At 36.4% G+C, this 21,919-nt stretch overlaps 1 protein-coding gene across 4 annotated transcripts in view; it reads left to right on the top strand.

Annotated features, from left to right (window-relative positions):
* Positions 1 to 21,919, top strand: part of LOC113516451 (neuroglian) — a 60,724-nt gene that overhangs the window by 9,368 nt on the left and 29,437 nt on the right. For all 4 annotated transcript variants that reach the window (XR_008252763.1, XR_008252764.1, XM_052894279.1 and 1 more), the window contains 3 exons: positions 2,535 to 3,149; positions 5,883 to 6,073; positions 13,420 to 13,701. Coding sequence is in view for 2 of the 4 variants with exons in the window: in XM_052894279.1 (XP_052750239.1) it covers positions 2,535 to 3,149; positions 5,883 to 6,073; positions 13,420 to 13,701 (1,088 nt within the window). In the remaining 2 variants the exon portion in view is untranslated. The remainder of the gene's footprint in view (positions 1 to 2,534; positions 3,150 to 5,882; positions 6,074 to 13,419; positions 13,702 to 21,919) is intronic.

The raw sequence follows: 21,919 nt of genomic DNA, 5'->3' as shown, positions 1-21,919 counted from the left end.
CAATCATTTACCGCAATAATAGTGTAGTCTATAATTATGTTAGATTTGAACTGTGAATAGTATTAGTCAGTAACATTGTTTTTTTTTTTTATAATGATATATATGGTATAGAGATCCAAATGTTACATCAATTTCAGATATACGCCTTTCGAAAATGGAATTTTAATAATGTATTATTTCTTTTCAATTTTTATATATTCATATTTTTTAGTATATTAAAGAGACGTGAATTTTCTAAGAATTTCGTTTTGTAAATATAGAGATTTCAATACGGGCCTAACGCAGAAGCGAACCTTATTGATATGTAAAACAAGGCTCTCTAGATATTCCTCTAACCATTTCGCTATTTTCCTACGTTAAGTTGGCTAGAAGACATCTCTGACAGATATTAACCTAGCCTTTCTAATAAGTTCTATATATTTCCCTGAATATATTTTTCGCAAATACAATAAAGAAATACATGAAAATAATCATCAAAATCGGTTAAGAATTGGCGAAAACGTTACGTAATACACAAAAAAATACGAGTACAGGCAATTCGAATAGCTCCTCCTTTTTGAAATGCAGATTCATTTGTCATATTGTTGTTTCAATGTTGCCGATTAGAATGAATTATTCATATTTATATGAATCAGCTTTGATGACTGCATAGTGTTATCTACTAAAGTGACTCAAAAGCTAGCTATGTTTTTCTCTCATGCATTTGGGGATACCATCATCGTAATTGCTTTGTCCTTTCCCATTTATTTGGGGTCCGTTATGTGGGGATTGTGTATTCTTCTGTCAACTATCATTTCCGAGCTCACTTCTCTTTTATGCATATCATCTTTCACACAGTCCATCCACCTTTTATTCTTTAATATATATTTCTGAGCCTAAATTGTAATATACATCAGAAGTCAATTTAAATCTCCCTAAATTACGAACGTGCTTGAACTAAAAGATGTACTCGCATGACTGAGATATAGGCTTTTGATACTTGATTGCCTGCACGGTAACTAGACTGGTGTGAAAATTGATACACCTCGATAAGTTTTACTCCCGTGTTGCATCTACGAGTATATAAATTTTCTGGCGATTTTCTTTGCGGCTGCAACGATTTTTCTTTGTAGAGCAAACAATTGCTTGTTGCGATGAATATTTACTTGCATACACGATTCCGAGATCTAAATCTGAATATTTTCATAGTTATTTTTCTTATAAATATATCGTTGTTCATGGATGTATTTTATCACGTTTGAAGTCATTGTTTTTTTGCGGAGTAAAATATATACTGCTATAATAAAACGGTAGTTTGTTTGTATGAACACCCTGTAATACCTAGCTATAGCATATTAGCATTTAATTGTCCACTGCTGAACATGGGGCTCCCCCATAAAGGGGTTTTGCTAGTAGTTGTCACGTAGTAGTAGTGATGTTTTAAGAGACGCTGCTGCTCATCCCTCGTCCTTTATATTCCCTTGGTCATTCGAAAGAATGGGTGATCTATTCTAGGCTGGACTACACGGCAATTTCGGCGCTTAACCAGTCATATTTAAAAATTTCATTTTGCATTGATAGCTTATCTCTCGAAGAATGTTGTTAGACTATTCGACGTCACGTGATCACAAGCGAAGCAGCGGTATACGGTTACTTATAATTCCATCAATTAGCTGAAAGACTTACATTATTTACTAGTAGTAGATTGAAATAAATATGACCTATCAGCGCGGTACGCATGAATCACAACTGGTGATTTCATTAACAGCAGGTCCTCGTGTCTATTTATGTCGAATTAATGAGTTCGATTGCTACCAGGAAATAGTGGACAGCTTCTTAGATTTATTCATTCAAAGAGGTTTAGTTAATACTATAATTTAGCTTGATGATTAATTTTGTAACCTGAATTCTCTTATCAGTCAACTAGCTGTAGACCTCTGCTTTGTTCGCATGCGTCGACATGAAAAGCTTTATATGTGCTAATCCATTCCATCGACGTACCAAATTTCATACTCACCTGTTCAGCCATCTTATCGTAACTAATTAACAAACGTCCGAAGAAATTGAAAGACACCTAATGTACGTGTACTAAAGTATAGTTAAGTTGCTGCATCCTTAAAACAGTTATAAGTCGAATCAGCGCTTACCTATGCCGGTTTTAAATGCGCGTTCCGGTTTTGTTTCCTATAGACATCTACACCTAAAACTTACTTAGATAAACTATAATTTCATTAGGTATATCTTAAGTGGTCAGCTGTAGAGTACAGTAACCCCGAGTTTTTTATGACAGTGAACTGGTAACCCCGCCTGCGCCATTGATATGTGCTTATGGGGTACCAATGAGAGATGATAGACGAGGATGAAGTCAGATCAGTTGATCCAACATGATAGATTCACCAGAAATTATTCACAATGATTTCCAGGTCAAGAAATTCAATCTATCTGAGTTGCCCCCTAGTCTTCTCTTCTTTCACTCTAGATATCATGTATGTAATAATAATAATTAGTAAAAAAAAAATGCGTTTCTAATTCTATTTTCTGTTTTGTCCAAACAGATACCGGTGGATCAAGAATGGCAAGCCTTTCGAGTACTCAAGTTACGACAATCGTATATCGCAGCAACCAGGCCGCGGTACTCTCGTGGTCAGTAAGCCCAGGGACGAGGACCTCGGCCAGTACCAGTGCTTCGCCGAGAACGAATGGGGAACGGCCACGTCGAACAGTGTGTTTGTGAGGAAAGCGGAACTGAACTCGTTCAAGGAGACAGACGGCCAGCAAATCATCACGGCTGAAGAGGGCAAGCCGTTCAAGTTGACGTGCGAGCCCCCGGACGGTCACCCGAGCCCGAAAGTGTACTGGATGTTACAAGGCGACCAGGGACAACTGAAGACGATCAACAACTCGCGCATGACCCTGGACCCAGAAGGGAATCTCTGGTTCTCGAACGTGACGCGTAATGATGCTAGCGGCAACTACGCTTACACGTGTGCAGCTAAGTCAATCTTCAGGAATGAGTACAAATTAGGCAATAAAGTGTATTTGGAGGTGAAACCCACCGGCATATCGCCGGCACTCAACAAACACGAGCCAGTACGCCAGTACACGACCAGGAGGAACGAGAGGGGCCTGAAGGGGAAACGAGTGGAACTATACTGCATTTACGGTGGCACGTAAGTGTTGTTTATTTCTTTTTATACGGGATGGGGTGGGGAGATTGAGGGTTTGATAGGTAATGATGGAATGGTAACCCCGCCTGCGCTATTTGGTATAAGCTGGCGGGGCATCAGTGAGGATGTTAGGGGAAGCAAGTCAGTTACCCCATCGTGATGAAGACACCTGGAATTCAGCACGATGGTTTCCCGTGGTGTTCGACCTGACTGGTAGTCCGCGTTACTAACTATACCTTATTCATTAATCCAGATTTTTAATTCAAAATTTGAAACTAGTATTTCAGTCACTGTACTAATGAGTCATCTCAAACAGTTCAGTAAATTCCCATTATCCAGTTAAATACAAATGAATCACTATATTGTCTATTGTTATAATTAATATTAATTATAACAACAATTATAATAATAGACATAATTTGGTGTATATATAATTAATAAAGCTTGCGTCTCATGTATAAATTACATACCTAGTATATAGTATCCTACGGTTTCGTCCATTTGAATTGGTATGTAAAGTGGGTGTCGTATGTGCTAAGTTTTTTTTTTTTTTTTTTATTGGATGAAAATGGAATGGTAACCCCGCCTGCGCTAACGGGATACGCTGGCGGGGCACCAGTGAAGGGTGATTGATGAAAATGAAAACAGGCCAGTTAGCCCATCATGATCAATTCATCAAGAATTAATCATGATAGTTTCCAGAGGGAACCGCGAGGAGGTCGACCTGGTTGGGTATATTGCTAGTAATGGGATTCTCAGTCTCCATTACTAATAATCCCTTTCCCCCCGTATGTGCTAAGTTAGCTATCTACCCAATTTTATTCAATTTAATTCATTCACGTTTTTTTTTAAATTTATTTATTTATTTATTATATCCACTGGGTGAGCCTTACAGTCTTCCAATACGCTCACCCAGGAATGCATGAGTACAATAACATATAAAAAGGAATATTACACAAAAATAACAAAAAATAATTTAAAAAAGATTTAACTGAAACAAAAAACGTCTGAACACAAATACTCTGTGGTCACTCGACAAAACTTTAGCAAATTGGAGTTTGTAGTTTAGTAGTTTCAATGCAAGATATAATGGAATGGTTACCCCAATTAATATTATAAATGCAAAAGTTTGTAACAATGGACGCTAAGTTAGCTACCTACCCGTTTACAAATGGGGGAGGGGTTTGTTAATAATGCGGTGGTAGTCCTATTGCTAGCAATATACTCTATCAGGTCGACCTCCACGCGGTCCCTCCCGGAAACCATCTTACTGAATTCCATGTATAATCATCACAATGAGCTGACTGACCTGCCTTTTCATGTTCACCTATCATCCCTCACCGGTGCCCTGCTAGTGTATACCGACAGCTCAGACGGCGTTACCATTCCATTATCATCCATAAAAAGATTCAAACGGTATGCCCCGCGCGTTATAATATTATGTTTTGATGTCTATGGTATGGATTCATTATAGGCGATGGTTCCCATCAGGCGGGCCATCTGTTTGTTGATACTATAAATAGTATTATTTACAAAAACATGTCTACGTAACTGAATTTCTGTCATACATATTTTCGTCCTATATTTTTTTTTCTTGAAGCCCAAGATAGACATTGATCTTATTATGTGTATCAACACTAGTGAGTTCAATTCTCGTGAGAATAATACCTACGGCTTATACTGTCACAATAACAGCCATTATTGTATATAATATGGCGAGAGTGTGCCTACAAGTGAGATATGGCAGTGAATTTACAGTGTACAGAGGAATAACACCTGAATCATCAGGAATAGCATGGGGGGTATCATGGGCGAAACAGTATACTCTTATGTCCATGGTACTGCTCATGTCTATACCGCGACGGTTATCACTTTCCATCAGGTGGGCCGTCAGCTTGTTTGCCATTCTAAGTTGTATAAAAAATGACTATAAGATCTATAGACAAATAAACAAATTCTATTTCTGTTCTATATCTACGGTGCACTCTTTGAACTTTTTTTATAACTTGGAATGACAAGCTGATGGCCCATCTTATAGAAATTAGTGATCGTCGCCAATAGTCCTATTTTTTTTAATGCATAATGGTAACCCCGCCAGCGCTATCGTGTATATACTGGCGAGGCACCAGTGAGGGGTGATTCATGAGAATGAAAAGCCAGTTAGTCCAATGTGACCAATAGAACGATAAATTAGTCACCGTGGTTTCCAGGGGGAACCGCGTGGAGTTCGACCCGGTAGGGTAGACCTACAGTCGTGAATGGACGTGATAAAATACCCTGTAACAACCATGATACCCATCTTGTGTTGCCATACTGGTTGGCGAAAGGACTAAAGTTTAATCCCTAAAAAAATGAAATAGGTTTTTAATTCTAGTATAATTTATTTATCAAAGTATTTAGAATGCGATGTATTTTTTTTTTAATTTCGTATTCCATAGGGTTTACTTCCGTGTTAGTCCCATATAATTTTCAATTTAATAAAAACATTTAAATTGGGACGTCTGTCACGTCAACTATCTTTACACTGGAATCTTTACTCGCAATAATTGGCAAGTTCCTACCACGATTATTCATTTGTACTGAACGTGCCTAAATTTCGATCCTATTGCAATAGTTATTCCCGGTCACGACGTAACTGATGAAATACGGCTACGACTTAAGAGGAAACATCTCGCCTCGCTTAAATTAAGCTATTAGGTAATATTTGTATAATACAATAGTGTTTTCCCCTTTTAGGCCTCTTCCTCTAATAGTGTGGAAGAAAGACGGTAGCCCCATACTGTCATCGCAGAGCATAACGCAAGACAACTACGGCAAAACGCTAGTCATCAAGTCGCCCCGGTACGAAGACCAGGGCACCTACACCTGCGAGGTCAGCAACGGGGTCGGCTCGGCACAGTCGTACTCCATCAATCTGAACATCGAAGGTGAGTTTTATTATCATTATAATACACCTGAATCAAAACAGATGGCAGAGGGTCTACCATGAAATGGTTTCCGAAATTTCGGGATCGAACTAAACACTTTGATGTTAAAATTACATAATATATACTGTTTAAAAAGTTAAAATATCGTTCTTTTGGACTATTATGGTAGGATTTATGACGAACGAAATGTTAAGCTCTATTTACTGGGCCCATTTCAGTATGAACAAAAATACGAAATTGAGTCTGAGAATTCGGAATTTCATTTCAAGGTAGACTCCCAGACTCCCTACACTTGTATCAAGTAGTGAGGATGGGACGCCAACACTATTGTACCCTTAATTAAAAAAAAATTAAAGTGCAGTTTCGAAAGACATTATCACCGTATTTTGTCATGACGACAACCCATAAGGTCCATATCATAAGGCTCCCTTTTGAATGATATAATATGAGTGATTAATAAAATAATAAATAAATAAATATAGCGATATTGAACACATTTCTCCATAAGAGGTAGATTCAGGGTATGAGTTTTCTATTGCCACGTTTATATTTTGTTTTTCTAATATTATTTTCCGTCAAGCAACAAAGGAATGTTTGGAAATGAATGGAATAAATATTTCCAATAATGAAGTACCGTGTTCGTGATTCACTGTTCATCCCAAAGGTTGACTGGTAGAGAATGCTACTAGCATTAAATCCACCTTTTGTTCCATATTTTCTTTTGTTCAATAAACTTATTTAAATAAATAAAATAAATTATTTTTAGAATACTCGTAAGATTTTCTGATTTATAAATTGGATTAAAAACATTGTTCAAAATTGTTGTCTAATGCAGTCGAGTGACGATAGAATATTCTCAGAATCCTCGTAAAATGTTGTAAGCACGTTTAAAGTATGGAAATAGCTAGGATTCACTCGTTTGGCTTTAAAAAAAGATGTAACAATACTTTTGTGTGAAGATATATTTTGTTGTTAGAGAAAGTAGTTTGAAAAATGTATGGACGTCAAAGTCGGGACACTAAAGGGCGCACACTTCCGCAATCTGCCGCCAATGTATTCGTTAATTAACACACAACACGGGACGGGTATTTGTGTAACCTAAAACGTGATCGTTTACGTTACGTTTTGCTAACCAGTGACGCGCCGAAGCACGTTCAGTATCCAAACGAAGGTACAATGCCTCGTGCCAAATAAAGGGTCAGGCTTAAATGGAGGCGGCCCGGTTTTGGGCAGTCGCTTCCTTGGAAGCCTGTTGTAATCTATATTATATATATTGTCACGGTATATTTATGTGATATATAGGTACATGTCTATGGGCGATGGTTGTCACTTTCCATCAGGCGGGCTGTCGGCTTGTTTATTCAGTCTGAAGGACAGTCTATATTACCTCGAAGGTCGCTTATTTAAAACTTTGAGGTGTGTCTGTACATTCATTTATTTGTATAATAATATTTTATAACGTATTTAGGATTGTACTCCATAAAAAATGACTTGTATTGTGTTCAAAACTACTGAACCGATTTTGATAAAATTTCTAGTGGATCAATCTGTAAAAGTATATCCTTTCAGATTAAAAAAGGTTTTCTAAATCGGTTTAAATCTGACAGAGTCAGAGGTAACAAACAAAAAAAAAAATTAAAAATACATTACATGAACGTTACGAGATAAAATATTTTTTGTCTTTTTTTTTATACAACTTAGAATGGCAAATAAGCTGACGACCATCTGATGGAAAGTGGTAACCGTCGCCTATAGACATGAGCAGTACCATGGACATAACAGAATATACTGTTTTGCCCATGATACCCCCCATGCGTTGCCATTCCTGAGGACTCAGATGTTATTCCTCCGTACCCTGTAAATTCACGCCATATCTCTTCAAATCGAAACACAGCCATGCAGACACAAGTGCTTCACGGTTGAAATACGAATAGGACAGAGGTACCCAAGCAATCGACTTTTGTACAAAGTCTCCCTCTGGTATGTCTGTCCGCCATTTAAGAAAAATGTTAAGGCACGTTACATGGGAAAGGATTAAAAATTTTCAAAAATTGCATTAATACTTGAACGCACCTTTAGTCCTCAGGAACGGTAATGCATGAGATGTACCAGGGTGTCATAAATGTTATGTTCATTGTGCTGTAGGGAATAAGAGACTAACGGATAATTATTGCTTTCTATTAGGTGGGCCGATAGATTCTTTGCCATTTTAAATTGTATAAAAACATATATTGGACATATGTTTCTATGGAGAATTATTCAGTTTTAGTAGATATTAGAATATACTCATACAGAATGATAGTAAATTCTCTTGTATTAACCCAAAGGCTTAAAATATACAACTGCAAATACTTGTACCAGGTTATGATATCTCGAGCTATTTAGAGACGTCCCAGCGCAGTCATTCAATAAACCCTCGTTTATAATGGACGCTAGTTCTCGTGAACAGCGTCACAATCCCAGGACAATGTCGACGAAAACGCGTGCACGCGACGCGCATCAAACATTGCGCTACACTACAGTCCAGTGACGTCATACATTTGTCACGCACGCCAATATCTCGGTCACCCAGTTCTCACATTAATTGAGATATCACAATATATTTTTGGGTTATGTTTACCGGGGGGATGATGCGGTCGTTCGGACACGTTTACACAATAAATAATATTCGATTATGTAAATTCAAGCTGTAGAAATGACTATGTAAATAGGTTAGGGTGCGCTCGTTGTAAAGATATCGAAAATATTGCGATACTCTCCAAAAGGGTGGGTTTATACCCTAATAGCATTAAGATCTCCATTAAATATGGAATTTTAAAGAAACGTTTTTATATAAATTTAATTAATGTCTCAATTATGAAGTTGTAACTCTCTTAAGTGTGAGGACTTTTAATGAAGTATATTTGTCTAATATCATCATCATCATCATTATCATCATCTCAGTCATTACCTGTCCACTGCTGAACGTAGGTCACTCCCATAGATTGTCATAAGGAACGGCCCTGAGCCACCTGCATATTGTAATGTGATTGAGGATGTGTATATATGTATGTTTATCAGACGAAAAACGGTCAAGTTCTCATGTCAAACCGTATATTATTAAAATATACAGAGAAAAAGTATTATATATATATATCTCTCAAAAAGACTATTAAATACAAATATATAAAAAAAGCCTGGCTGGGCTATGTTGCTAGCAACATAATGGGTAGGGCAGAAACATCTAAAATTAAATATTTTGTGGTCTCTGTATAATCATCTCAAAGTATAACTTTTATATAAGTTTCATCTCCATCCCGTGAGCTTTTTCTGATTAATGGACACTCCCACGAGTGTTAAAATTTCAGTATCATTTCTCCTTTCGGCAACACGGGAAATCATTCCAAACATATGCGCCGTTTAATTTATTATTGTACATACAGCGTACTATGCAGCTATATATGGAGCCCAAAAATGCTACCTCAATAACCATTTGCATAGGAGGCTATGATTAAATTTGTTTATATATGCATTCAGTCGATTGACTTGAAAGTACTATCATTTAAAAATATGTTTACACATACTTTACACATCCCTCATTACATTTTTTAAAAATTTCAAATTAAAAAGGTTTTTATCTGTTTTCTTTTTTTTTATTGTGTGTATATTAATGCGCGTTCTAAATTTAAATATTTTCAATCCAATGTGTTTATCATGAAGTAAAAAAAAATTGTGTCTATGCTACATTACGTTGTTTAACAATGTGTTTTGGCGCTGTTTCTTTTTTTTTTAACAAATGTACATATAAAAAAAATATTACAAGCAATTTAATAGCGTAAAACATAACTGATTATCTATTAACACATTCAGAATTGAGACTGTTGACAATAAAATTTTTAAAAATTATAAATATAAAAAAGAATAGACATAGATATCTTTATAGTAAATTCCCGTCTTATAGGTAGGTATTTACAAAGGGATTGGATCACGTTGCAATTACCATTTGTGAATCTTGTTGGAAGCCGTGACGCGCCGGGAAATCCTTGTAGGGGAATATATTGCAACTTGTAGACATTGGGTAGTCTCGCATCCCGTGTTTACGTCTTATACGATACAGTGTGTGAATCGATCAGTAGGGTGAAGTTTTATATAGCAAAATCATCATTTCAGTCATGTAATGAGATCATTAGATAGGATCGTGAGCAATCGGCACCCATATCTAAAAGTGTTAAACTAAGTACGAGTAATTACTATTTGTATATATTTTTTTTCTTATACGCCACGTAATTTAGGAATTAGTTCACTGTTTATGAGATATTCTATTCATAAATGTGGTATACAAAAGAATCATCGTCATCTTCCTTCCCTTATGCTGGCCAGATACATGCGGGCAGCGGCCGGCAAAAGTTGTATGAAAATCCATATCTGTCGTGTTTTGCGGCCAGATAAATTACTATGTAAACTCATATCTGTCCTGTAATTTAAAAATGGAATGACCTTTTACTTCGAAACATGGCTACCAAGGAGGTAATTAATAAAAGGTTTTATTTAAATTTCGAACTGGCTTGCAAATAGAAAGCTGTTTATTGAAAAAAAAAAACAAAGGAACATTATGGCGCGTGAAAAATTGTTATTGTTCGTTATTCGTCATTGAACTTAAAAAGTAAAATTGTGTTTTTGATTTCCGCTCATTGTTTGAGAAAAGTACTATACAAACCTTGGCCACAACTAGGCATCGACGGAATCACGTATGTGTGCCTCGGCTACGCCTCGGCCCACATTTGTACGTTCGTCCATCAATGTCTCAGTTGCTGGCCGCTGCAGTAATGTACTATTCCCTTCCATTCTTCTCAAAAGAACAATAGAACACAAACAAGGAATATGGAAGAAAATACAAAAAAAAAAACAATTTAAAATAAAATCTATAAAATTACGAGATACATAAATCACAATAGTTATTATTGAACAAATGTTGTAAATAAATAGAAAATAATAACATTAATTTGCGGTTGTGGTGTGGTGGTCACAATTTATAAGATAAATGGTTGTGCATTAATATACATATGTTGCTCATTATATACATGTACTTCGTATATGGACAATGTAACTATTTATTTATAGAATGAAATATGCTCATACAGAGGAGGTAAAATAATTATCATGTTTTGTTATGGATGATAATGGATTGGTAGCGGCGCCTGCGTTAATGATAAACGCTGTAGGGCCACCAGTAAGGGATGGTAGGTGAGAATGATAAGGCAGATCAGATAGCCCACCGTGATGAATATACCTCGAATTCATCACGATGGTTTCTAGGGGGTACTACTTGGAGGTCGATATAACAGAGTATATTGGGGCGGGGGGAAGGGATTGTTAGTAATGGGGACTACCAGTCACATTGCTAGCAATATATCCTATCAGATCGACCTCAAAGTGATCTCTCTAGAAACCATCTTGTTGAATCTCAGGTGTATTCATCACGATGGGCTAATTGAGCTGTTTTTCCATCCTCATCTATCATCCCTCACTAATGTGGGGGAGGGATTGTTAGTTAGTAGTGCGGACTACCAGTCCCATTGTTAACAATATACATAGTCAGGTCGACCTCCAAGTAGTCTCCCCTGGAAACCATCGTGCTAAATCCCAGGTGTATTCATCACAATGGACTAACTGACCTGTCTTTCCATCCTCACCTATCATCCCTCATTGGTACCCCGCCAGCATATACCGTTAGCGTGGGATGGGTTTCCATTCCATTATCATCCATTATAATAACCCGCATGACAAGCATTTTATAGATTTGTGCCTTCACATTGTGTATGATCGCCGTGTAGGCCCATAGAATGGTCTGCCCCTTTTTCATGGGTGTCGTAAGAGACGACTAAGGGAGGGTGAGAGATGGGCAGCAACGCCCCTCTTGCAACATCTCTAAAAGCCTAACTACGGTTGCCAAGCGTGGCAATTATTGGCAAAACTCCCCTTATGAGGAAGGCCTACCTTCAGCAGTGGACAGTTAATGGCTGAATACAAGTACATACTAATAAATCTTTATAATTATTCTTTTATAAACACCGCCCAGTGTCCCAGGCTGTCTGTTTTATTGACAAATTAATCGATTTTTTTATGGTAACTAGTACAATTTCCACTATGGACGTTTCGAAGCTCGGCGGTCACTGTTATTTAGGTCAATTATGTGGGTTGAACGAAGCAATAATAATTACATATATGCCACTTCTGTGTGATAGTACAGTTTGTTTTTACAGGTAGTAAATAATTTTGGCACATGTAGGTGTATGTAATTACTCGTGTAACATGAGCAGTGCTTTAAATAAACAAATGGTAAAATAAATAAAAAAGACTCAACTCATTTTACACTTTACAAAAATGAGCAATACCACATGACGATCAAAATTTTTAACCACTTATCAAACTTAGTAAAACCCCTCCAGGACAATAACATTGAAAAAGAGGTTTTTTTTTTATACAACTTAGAATGGCAAACAAGCTGACGGCCCACCTGAGGGAAAGTGGTAACCGTCGCCTATAGACATGAGCAGTACCATAAACATAACAGAATATACTGTTTCTCCCATGATACCCAACATGCGTTGCCATTTCTGAGGACTCAGGTGTTATTCCTCTGTACCCAGTAAATTTACGCCATATCCCACCCTTCAAACCGAAACACAGCCATGCAAACACAACTGCTTCATGGATGACTTCTGACATTCCGTGAATGAAAAGGAGTGGTCAAATGGTGATATGTTTTCTTCCGTTACCGCACGTGGAAAATATAATATGTAGATGATAACTTCACGCTTTTGTCCTTTAGTGTGGGCAGAAAAGCGGCTCGGATGTTCCTATATATCTGTACTAATGTAACTAAACGAAAGACTTGGTTGAAAGGCGCTAATCTCTGAAACTGCGGGGAAAGGGGTTGTTAGCAATGGAGTTTGACAACCCCATTACTAGCAACATGCCCTTTTGGGTCGACTTTCATGTGGTTCCCCCTGGAAACCATCGTGAACAATTCTTATTGAATTCGTCACGATGGGCGATGAACGGGCTGATGGGCTTATTGAATTCGTAACTGATCTGCTTCATCCTCACCTATCATCCTTCACTGGTGCCCCGCCGGTGTATACCGATAGCGCGTGTAGGATTACCATTCCATTATCATCCATTAAAAAAAATCTCTGAAACTACCATTTGGATTTGAAAAATTCTTTTTGCATCTGATAGCTCATTTTTTTAGGAAGGCTATAGGTTATTCAATATCACAATACAACCAATACCGGCAAAGCCGCGAGATACAGCTAGTGTAATATAAATTTAGAATATATTTTAATTCTGAAATATGTTTACAGCGGCACCGTTCTTCACCGTGGAGCCTGAGATCCAGAACAAAGCTGAAGGTGAAACAGCTGAGATCAGATGTGAGGCCGGCGGCACCCCTGCGCCGCAGATCACGTGGATCCACAACGGAGTGCCGATCGATCAAACGCCGGGCAACCCCCGGCGGCGGGTCAGCAACGACGGCAAGTTCATCATCATCACCGACCTGGTGAAGAAGGACACTGGCAACTACGGCTGTAACGCGACCAACTCGATCGGATACGTATACAAGGATATCTACGTGAACGTGCAATGTGAGTATTCCTTTTAATTTATTAGTCTTGAGGAAAATTGCAATGTTTCTAGTTCTAGAGTCAAGATCCTGTTCAAGTCTGTAGATGACGATTACTACTTTCCATATGGTAGGCCGATTATATGCTATTTTAAATCGTACAATATTTTTTTATTTATTTATTCTTTATTGTACACAAAAAATTACAACATATAATATATATAAAATAAAGATGTACAACAGGCGAGCTTAACTATGTAAGAGTTCTCTTCCAGCAAACCCTGAGTGGAAAGGAGTATTAATTACTAGCGGGCAGTATCATATCATAATCATATTTATTATATGGTAATTAATTAAGAAAGACAGAAAAAAAATTATGTAAATAATTGATGTTATAAAAAAGATATGTGGGAAACTATGGATACCACAAGGTATTCTGTGACATCCATGGCGATTACTTTTTATACTTTTTGTCAGGTGCGTGTGACATTATGTGACATTCACTGTTATACTAAAAACATAATAATAATTATTCTTAATGACATTTATCAAATGGTTTAACATAATTTAACCGCTTTAATTAAAATAACAATGTAGCTATAGAGGGTCACAGTGGAAATAGACATTTTTAGAACCAATAAAATATATATTAACAAATATATTTGGTACGTACAGATGCAAGTCAAAAAAGAAAATTTGAAGAAAACTTAATACAGTATAAAAATAATATCCACATATAGATGTGACTAGACTTAAATTTACATGTTGATTACAAAGAAGTTTCAATAGACAAATTATCAAATTTCAATAAACAGAAAAACATCTTTACAAACTTTTACATTTATAATATTAACAGGACAGTAGGATACATGGGTACTTGTGTTAAAATAGTCAGAAACCATAAATAACTGATGTTTTCTCGTTCGTGAATGTAGACGATCTGGGCGCTAACCATATTATGATACCGACTGACCATAGACAAGTAGACAGACCGAGCAACAACGTGCCGGGAGACCATCGACTGATTACCTGTGTAATCCCGTTAAGGAATTACAACAACCAGTTTTGTGCTTAGCAGCGGAGACGACATGATTTGTGTACTAGTTTTTATTCAAGGTTCTGTCTTAATTGACTTTGAGATTAGTTCTACTGTGGGAATATTGCAAATTTAACTATTCAGGTTATGAACCGCTCAGATCTGTTAATTTTAGTGTTTTATTTTTTATTTTTTATTCGATGTCAAAGGAAAGACTTTTTGGTATATTTCGCGGCTCACAAATTACCAAAACCATAGACAAGCATAGTAGACACGTTTGCGTGTAAAATTATTACTGCGCTATTAAATTTTAATTCATGAATTTTTTTTTATACAACTTAGAATGGCAATCAAGCTGACGGCCCACCTGATGGAAAGTGGTAACCGTCGCCTATAGACATGAGCAGTACCATGGACATAACAGAGTATACTGTTTCGCCCATGATACCCCCTGGCAACGCATGGGGGACGCATTCCTGAGGACTCAGATGTTATTCCTCTGTACCCTGTAAATTCACGCCATATCCCACCCTTCAAACCGAAACACAGCCATGCAAACACAACTGCTTCACGGTAGAAACACGAATGGGACAGAGGTACCCAAGCAATCGACTTTTGTACAAAGTCTTCCTCTGGTCTAAATCACAAATGAACTTTATATTCAAAATTTTAAGTTTTTAATGTTATAAATAAAAATTGTACATCAGCTGTGTATTGATACGTCAAACATACATCTAAACTAATATTATAAATGTAAAAATTAGTTTGAATGTTACCTTACAGCGCCTTAACGCTAAAATAAATGTAATATTAGATTTTAGCAGAGGGAGACTGTACAAAAGTCGTTTGCTTAGACACCTCTGTCCCATTCGTGTTTCTACCGTGAAGCAGTTGTGTTTGCATGGCTGTGTTTCGGTTTGAAGGGTGGAATATGGCAGTGAATTTACAGGGTAACACCTGAGTTCTCGGGAATGGCAACGTATGGGGGGGGGGGATCATGTGTGAAACAGTATATCTACTTTGTTATGTCCATGGGTACTGCTCATGTCTATATAAATGCATAAAAAAATGTAATTGTGTTATGAAACCCCTAGGTTCCGCGAAACCCACTTTAGGAATTGCTAGGCTACAGTAATCACTTACAATCAGGTGGGTCGTATGCTTATTTGCAATCTCAGAAGTATAAAAAAAACAAAGGAACACTCATTTTTATGTTTATAATAATAGTAAGAATATACGGCGACTTCCTATACATTATATAAATAGTTCTTAATGCATATATTTTTTTTTACGAAGCTCATTACGAATGCAATGGACATAAAGTTATTTCCGAGTCATTTGTGATTTTACGACCACTCGTTGTATTTGTAAATTCAGGTCGTGGCGTAGGCGATGAAAAAAATTGAGGCGTAAGCTGACAGGCTATTACTAGCTACCGGGCTATATAAAGCCATGTTCTACGCCTGGCTGTATGAATTAGCTCTGCGTTTCTCTCTTCTCTCAAAAAAAATTGAGATTTTTCACTGCCATATTCCACCATTCAAATCAAATTGAAACAACCATGCAAGCACAACTGCTTGGCGGAAACACGCGTAACTAGACGATGGCTATACGTACACGTGGGAGATATTTAAGAAAAAAAAATATGATGGGTCTTAATAATATAATATTTAAAAAAAAATTGTGTGTGTCTATGTGTATGTTTGATCCGGCGTCACGCAGATATTGCTGCACTAAATTGAATGAGGTTTACATAGTTGTGTTTCTGAAGTTATAGTCTTGACATGTTATTTAGAAATTGTAAATTTAATTGGTTTTACTACTTATTAAATTTGCACGTACGAAGTAACGGGCATAAAGCTGGTATTTTATTTAAAATCGGGTCTATTTGCTGGCCTTCAGAGATAGATAGATAGATAGATAAACACTTTATTTGTGTCATCTATGACACACATAAATTTACAGCTAAAGTCAAATAAATTACATAATCTATACTTATTAATAAATCTGTAGAGAGGTCAATTCTGTACATGAAATATATTTCCAAAATAACTATCAGGGAGTGATTAGTGATCGATACTGATGCCAAAAATGCAATCAGTAAAATTTTTGTCTGTCTGTCTGTATGTTCGTTATAGAAACAAAAACTACTCGACGGATTTTAACGAAACTTGGTACAATTCTTCTTCATACTCCTAGGCAGGTTATAGTAAACTTTTCATTACGTTACGATCAATAGGAGCAGAGTAGTGAAGGGAAATGTTAAAAATGTCCACCCGTGCGACGTCGGGACGGGCCGTTAGTTATAAAATAAAACACAAAAGTTAAAATGCAAAATGTTTTCGCCATGTGATTCGCAGTGACCCAAATAGGCCACAGCTCAGAGATAGTTTTGCTTAAAAGCAAATACTGATCTTCTGCTGCAGCTTGAAGTTGGGTTACGCAGACGTGCAACGAACTCAGAGTATCCCAGTATAACTAGATCAATGTACAGAAAAAAATTGTATTATTTATTTATTTATTGAATTCATCAATAGAGTGAGCTTTACAGTTTCCCGATACGCTCAGCCAGGAAAGCATCAGTACAATAACACATAATTATGTATAATTAAAAAGAAATAATAATAATAAAATTTAAGAGACTGTACAGACTGTACTGTGTGTGTTCATTACATTTGCTACCGTTTGATATTTTATTCTAAATAAATAAATAAATAAATAACATACCATTAGAAGAGGGATAGAAGTCACTTTCTGTCACATTCAGTTCTTATTGGGTAAAATCGATACGTGTCTTATGGACAGTTCTGCAATATGTGCGATATTTTAATATTTTCTAGTAAATATCTTCACGTCCGCAAATGTGGAACTCGTGTTAATATAGGCAGTTACATATTGCACGTCTCAAGGCCATGTATTTATTTTTCTAAACTATTCTGTTATTGTTTGATATTGAATATTTGTTCAGAAATTATTTTAATGATGTCATTTAACAAAGTGACTACAATACGGTATTGTCACGCGATCGTAACTTGGTATTACTCTGTTTCTAATTGAATTTCTAATATATTGTACGTACATTACAAAATATTGATTATTTAATAAGCGCAGAATATTATAACAGTCCAAGAAGTATATCAATAGGTTATTAACTTTTACTCGCTACTTTATCCCTGTGATCGGGATATATTGATTTGACCCGGATAAATAGGAGCTCTTCTCTATCTCAATTACTACTTGTTATATCTGTGGTCCTGTCATAAAATAGGCCATCTTTCCCGTTGGTCTCGTAAGAGGCGACTAAGAGAAGGCGAGAAATGTGCAGCTGCGTCCCTCTTAAAACATCTCTAAAGCCTAACTGCGGTTGTCAATCCGTCTGCCAAGCGTGGCAACTACTAACAATACCCCCCAAGTGAGGGATTATGTTCAGCAATGGGGTAATAAGGGGTTTAAACGACGAAAGTGACAGTCTCAATGGTCGCGTACTGCGCGGTTTCAGAGATGTTTCCTCCCACGAACACTCAGGTTGTGGAATGAGCTCCCTGCCGAGGTTTTCCCAAGAGACTACAACATGGGGTTCTTCAAAAGGGCGGTAAAGAGGTTTCTTCAGGGTCGGCAACGCACGCGTAATACCTCTAATATTGCAAGTGTTCATAGGCTACGGTAACCACTTACCATCAGGTGGGCCGTATGCTTTTTTGCCACCTCAGCGATATAAAAAAAAAGTCTCGAGGTATAAAATCTTTTTATGCCATTATCATCATCATATCAGCCGTTATCTGTTCACTGCTGAATGTAGGCCTCCCCCGTAGATTGTCATAAGGAACGGTCAGGAGCCACTTGCATTCATTCACTTTCCATCTGTCACTCCATGTAGTGGGCGATCGTCTTATACTTCATTTAAACATACGTGGTCGCCACTCACTCAAAACCTTTTTTTCCCATCAGTAGTCGATTCTTGGAGCTGTTACCACCTTATTGCCATTTCAGAGCTTGCTTATTCTTCGGTATTGTTTTCTACCAAAGTCTAGCTAATATCAAGCAGCCTGCTTGCTTTGGATGCTGTGTTTTAAGGATGAGATATGGCATTAAAGTTACTGAGTACTGTTACTCAAGATCTTGCACAAATAATAGTCATGTTTCAAACCTGCTACTATTTTATAAGCTTTGCTTTCTAAATAAACCACAATTTCTTTCATTGCTCACTCGAACGTCGCTGCGCTACAATAGTAAGCTTTCATTAGAGAAGCAACTCTGACCATAACTGTCACTTATAATTTGACCGTCACACCAATGGGGATGGCCACGAGGCTATAAGTGAGGGACATGATAAATAAGTTTAACATATGTCGTAGACAAACGCAGTCTTATGCCTTACAAAATTGAGTTAGGAATGTATTGTAGTTCAACAATTAGCTATATTTAGCAGCACTCGGCAATTGTTCCGTTCGAAAGTAGAAATAGTTTCTTGGAGCCATATAGACACTGAAGTGGTCACGATCATTTGTTTCTGTAGTTGTAAATGTTTCTTTTTTTTTACATTATTTTTTTTTTTAATAATAAAAGGGTATATTCTGTTTTTGTTTATGTTCCAAAGCATATTTTAAAGTAAATGACTATTTATATGACAATAATCGATGGATTTGAAAAAAAATTATTATTGTGAAGTGCATAGTTGTCAACCGCAGTTAGGCTTTGGAGATGTTTTAATGGAACTCTGCTGTCCGTCCTTCGACTGTTAATTTCCCTTAGTCTCCTTATACGATATCCACGGAAAAGAAGTGGGCCGTTCTATACTCTTTCCCTTTGTATATACGGTAAACTACGTTAAATTTAACTTTAAATTACTAAGTAATACTTGAAAGTAAATGTATCGAGAGTCAAATATAAATTAAAAATTGTTGTTTCTTGTTTATTCAGTTTCCTATAAAGGTATACAATTTAGTTACATGACAGCTAGCTACCATGAAATAGTAGTGTTTATTAGACATCCAGCATTAGAGACCGTTACGCGTTACCTTGACCCGGTTATCCCGGAGACGCGCGCGCCTGCCGACTAAACTGACTGCCCGCTCGAGCCTTATTTATTTGATTTATAGCCTGTGTGACGAAGCCAGGAAATTAATTTATTTCCACTGATAAAACATTCTTACGTTTATTTTCCTTAGATTCGCATGTTATGAAAAATTTTTATCGGGTTTGCGAGACGCGAAACGCTAGGAACGAGAGAGCCCCGCAGTACTCAGAAAATCCTTATCTCGTCATTACTGATACCTATATTTAATTATATCGTGGAAGTAATAACAGTATAAAATAAATATGCCTCCATTGATTGCCAAATTTCACAAGCTTTTTGTAAAGTAGCAATAATTAAGATTGTGTTTCACAAAAAAAATTACTTTAATTATGGTAATACCCAGTTATTTTGAATTCAAAACTAAACTACTGAATTAATTTTGATAAAATTTCTATAAAACTCACCTGTAAATATATCTTTTCAGACATAAAATAATTTTCCAAGTCGGTTTACAACTGACGGAGTTATGAGGTAACAGACATAACAAAAACTACAACCAAATTGAAAATTTTCTTTTTGAAATCTATTGAAAACTATATTAATTATGATGTTTTATATATATATATATATATATATATATATATATATATATATATATATATATATATATATATATATATACAATTTGCATAATAAGTAACACTTATTACATTAAAAAAATTAAAACAAAAATATTAAAAATATATTAAGACCACTTTCTTCGATTCTTACTTGCCGTGTCCAACCAAAGTACTCAATAATGTTTACTTTATTAATACATATATTGTAACATTATCGCTGCAATATATGCAAATAAACAGATATTAAATAAAATCGAATAAACTTCACAATGCGAAATTTACTTCGGATTTTGTGTTAAGTTTTTAATAATAATTCGTTTCGGTCGCGTGTTTCCATCACGTAAATTGAACGACACGGATTTCCAAATCCTTTCGGCGCCATTATGCGAACAGTGACGCTCGCATTATTAATTTATTAAAACTCCTTTGTTAGTACGTGCCCGACACGTTTACGCTTTCAATTTAACATAGTGATTCTTATAAAAGACCTATTCTTCATGTAACGATTTAAATAAAGTACATACATAGTAGCTACTCGTATATGTGCTGATACTCTGGCTGCATCCCAAGATTTTATAGGACACATTTATACTTTATAACGGTATATATACGCTTGAATAGCAGTAATATTAGGTTATCAGGCCAAGAGTCGACTGCGATTACAAATAAACTCCCTGCATATAATCCAATGCGGGTACATGAATACCTAGTCGCGTTTACAGAAATACATATTCATGTTCTTTTGCACATGCACTTAAAGTACAGTTATAATTTACCAGAGGGAGACTTTGTACAAAAGTTTTTTGCTTGGATACCTCTGTCCTATTCGTGTTTCTACTGTGAAGCAGTTGTGTTTGCATGGCTGTTTCAGTTTGAAGGGTTGGATATGGCAGTGAATTTATAGGGTATAGAGGAATGACACCTGAGTTCTCAGGAATGGCAACACATGTGGGGTATCATGAGCGAAATAGTATACTCTGTTATGTTCGTGGTACTTCTAATGTCTAGGCGACGGTTACCACTTTCACAATCAGTTTGTTTGTCATTCTATGATATATGTAATTTCTTTTGTATGTAGTGCTAGGTGTATCCTGTCGCTTTACCTGCGTGAATTACTAGCTACATAAAATATCCTGTGTGCCAACTTAGAATATAACCTACGCGTTCCCAAATTTTATTCCAATCCGTTCAATAGTTTGCGTGAAATAGTAACAAGCATCCATCTAATACATCTATTCTAACAAACTTTCACATTTATAATATCAATAGGATTACAATAAATTGTTGATTCCTGTAAATAAAAATAAATAATATAAATACTAAAACTGTTGAATCATGAACAATTTATATCAGCGATTTCGAACTATAGCGGCCAGATTTCATAATACAGAGTCAAATAGGAAACTCGAACTCCATTGTGGAAACAATACGCCCGGATCTCACTAGAAATCGTCAATATCACTTCTGGTTAAATTGACAATTTGGTCGGTACAGATTGTGCAACACTTTTTATATTGTCAATTACCATGGTCGCAACGGTGGGGTGGTGAGAGATATCCGCGGGTTG

Source organism: Galleria mellonella, unplaced genomic scaffold, assembly GCF_026898425.1.
Source record: "Galleria mellonella isolate WM207_F2 unplaced genomic scaffold, CSIRO_AGI_GalMel_v1 utg200, whole genome shotgun sequence".
Lineage (NCBI taxonomy): Eukaryota > Metazoa > Arthropoda > Insecta > Lepidoptera > Pyralidae > Galleria > Galleria mellonella.
The sequence above is the reverse complement of the archived record's forward strand: the minus strand, read 5'-3'. Positions and strand labels throughout refer to the sequence as shown.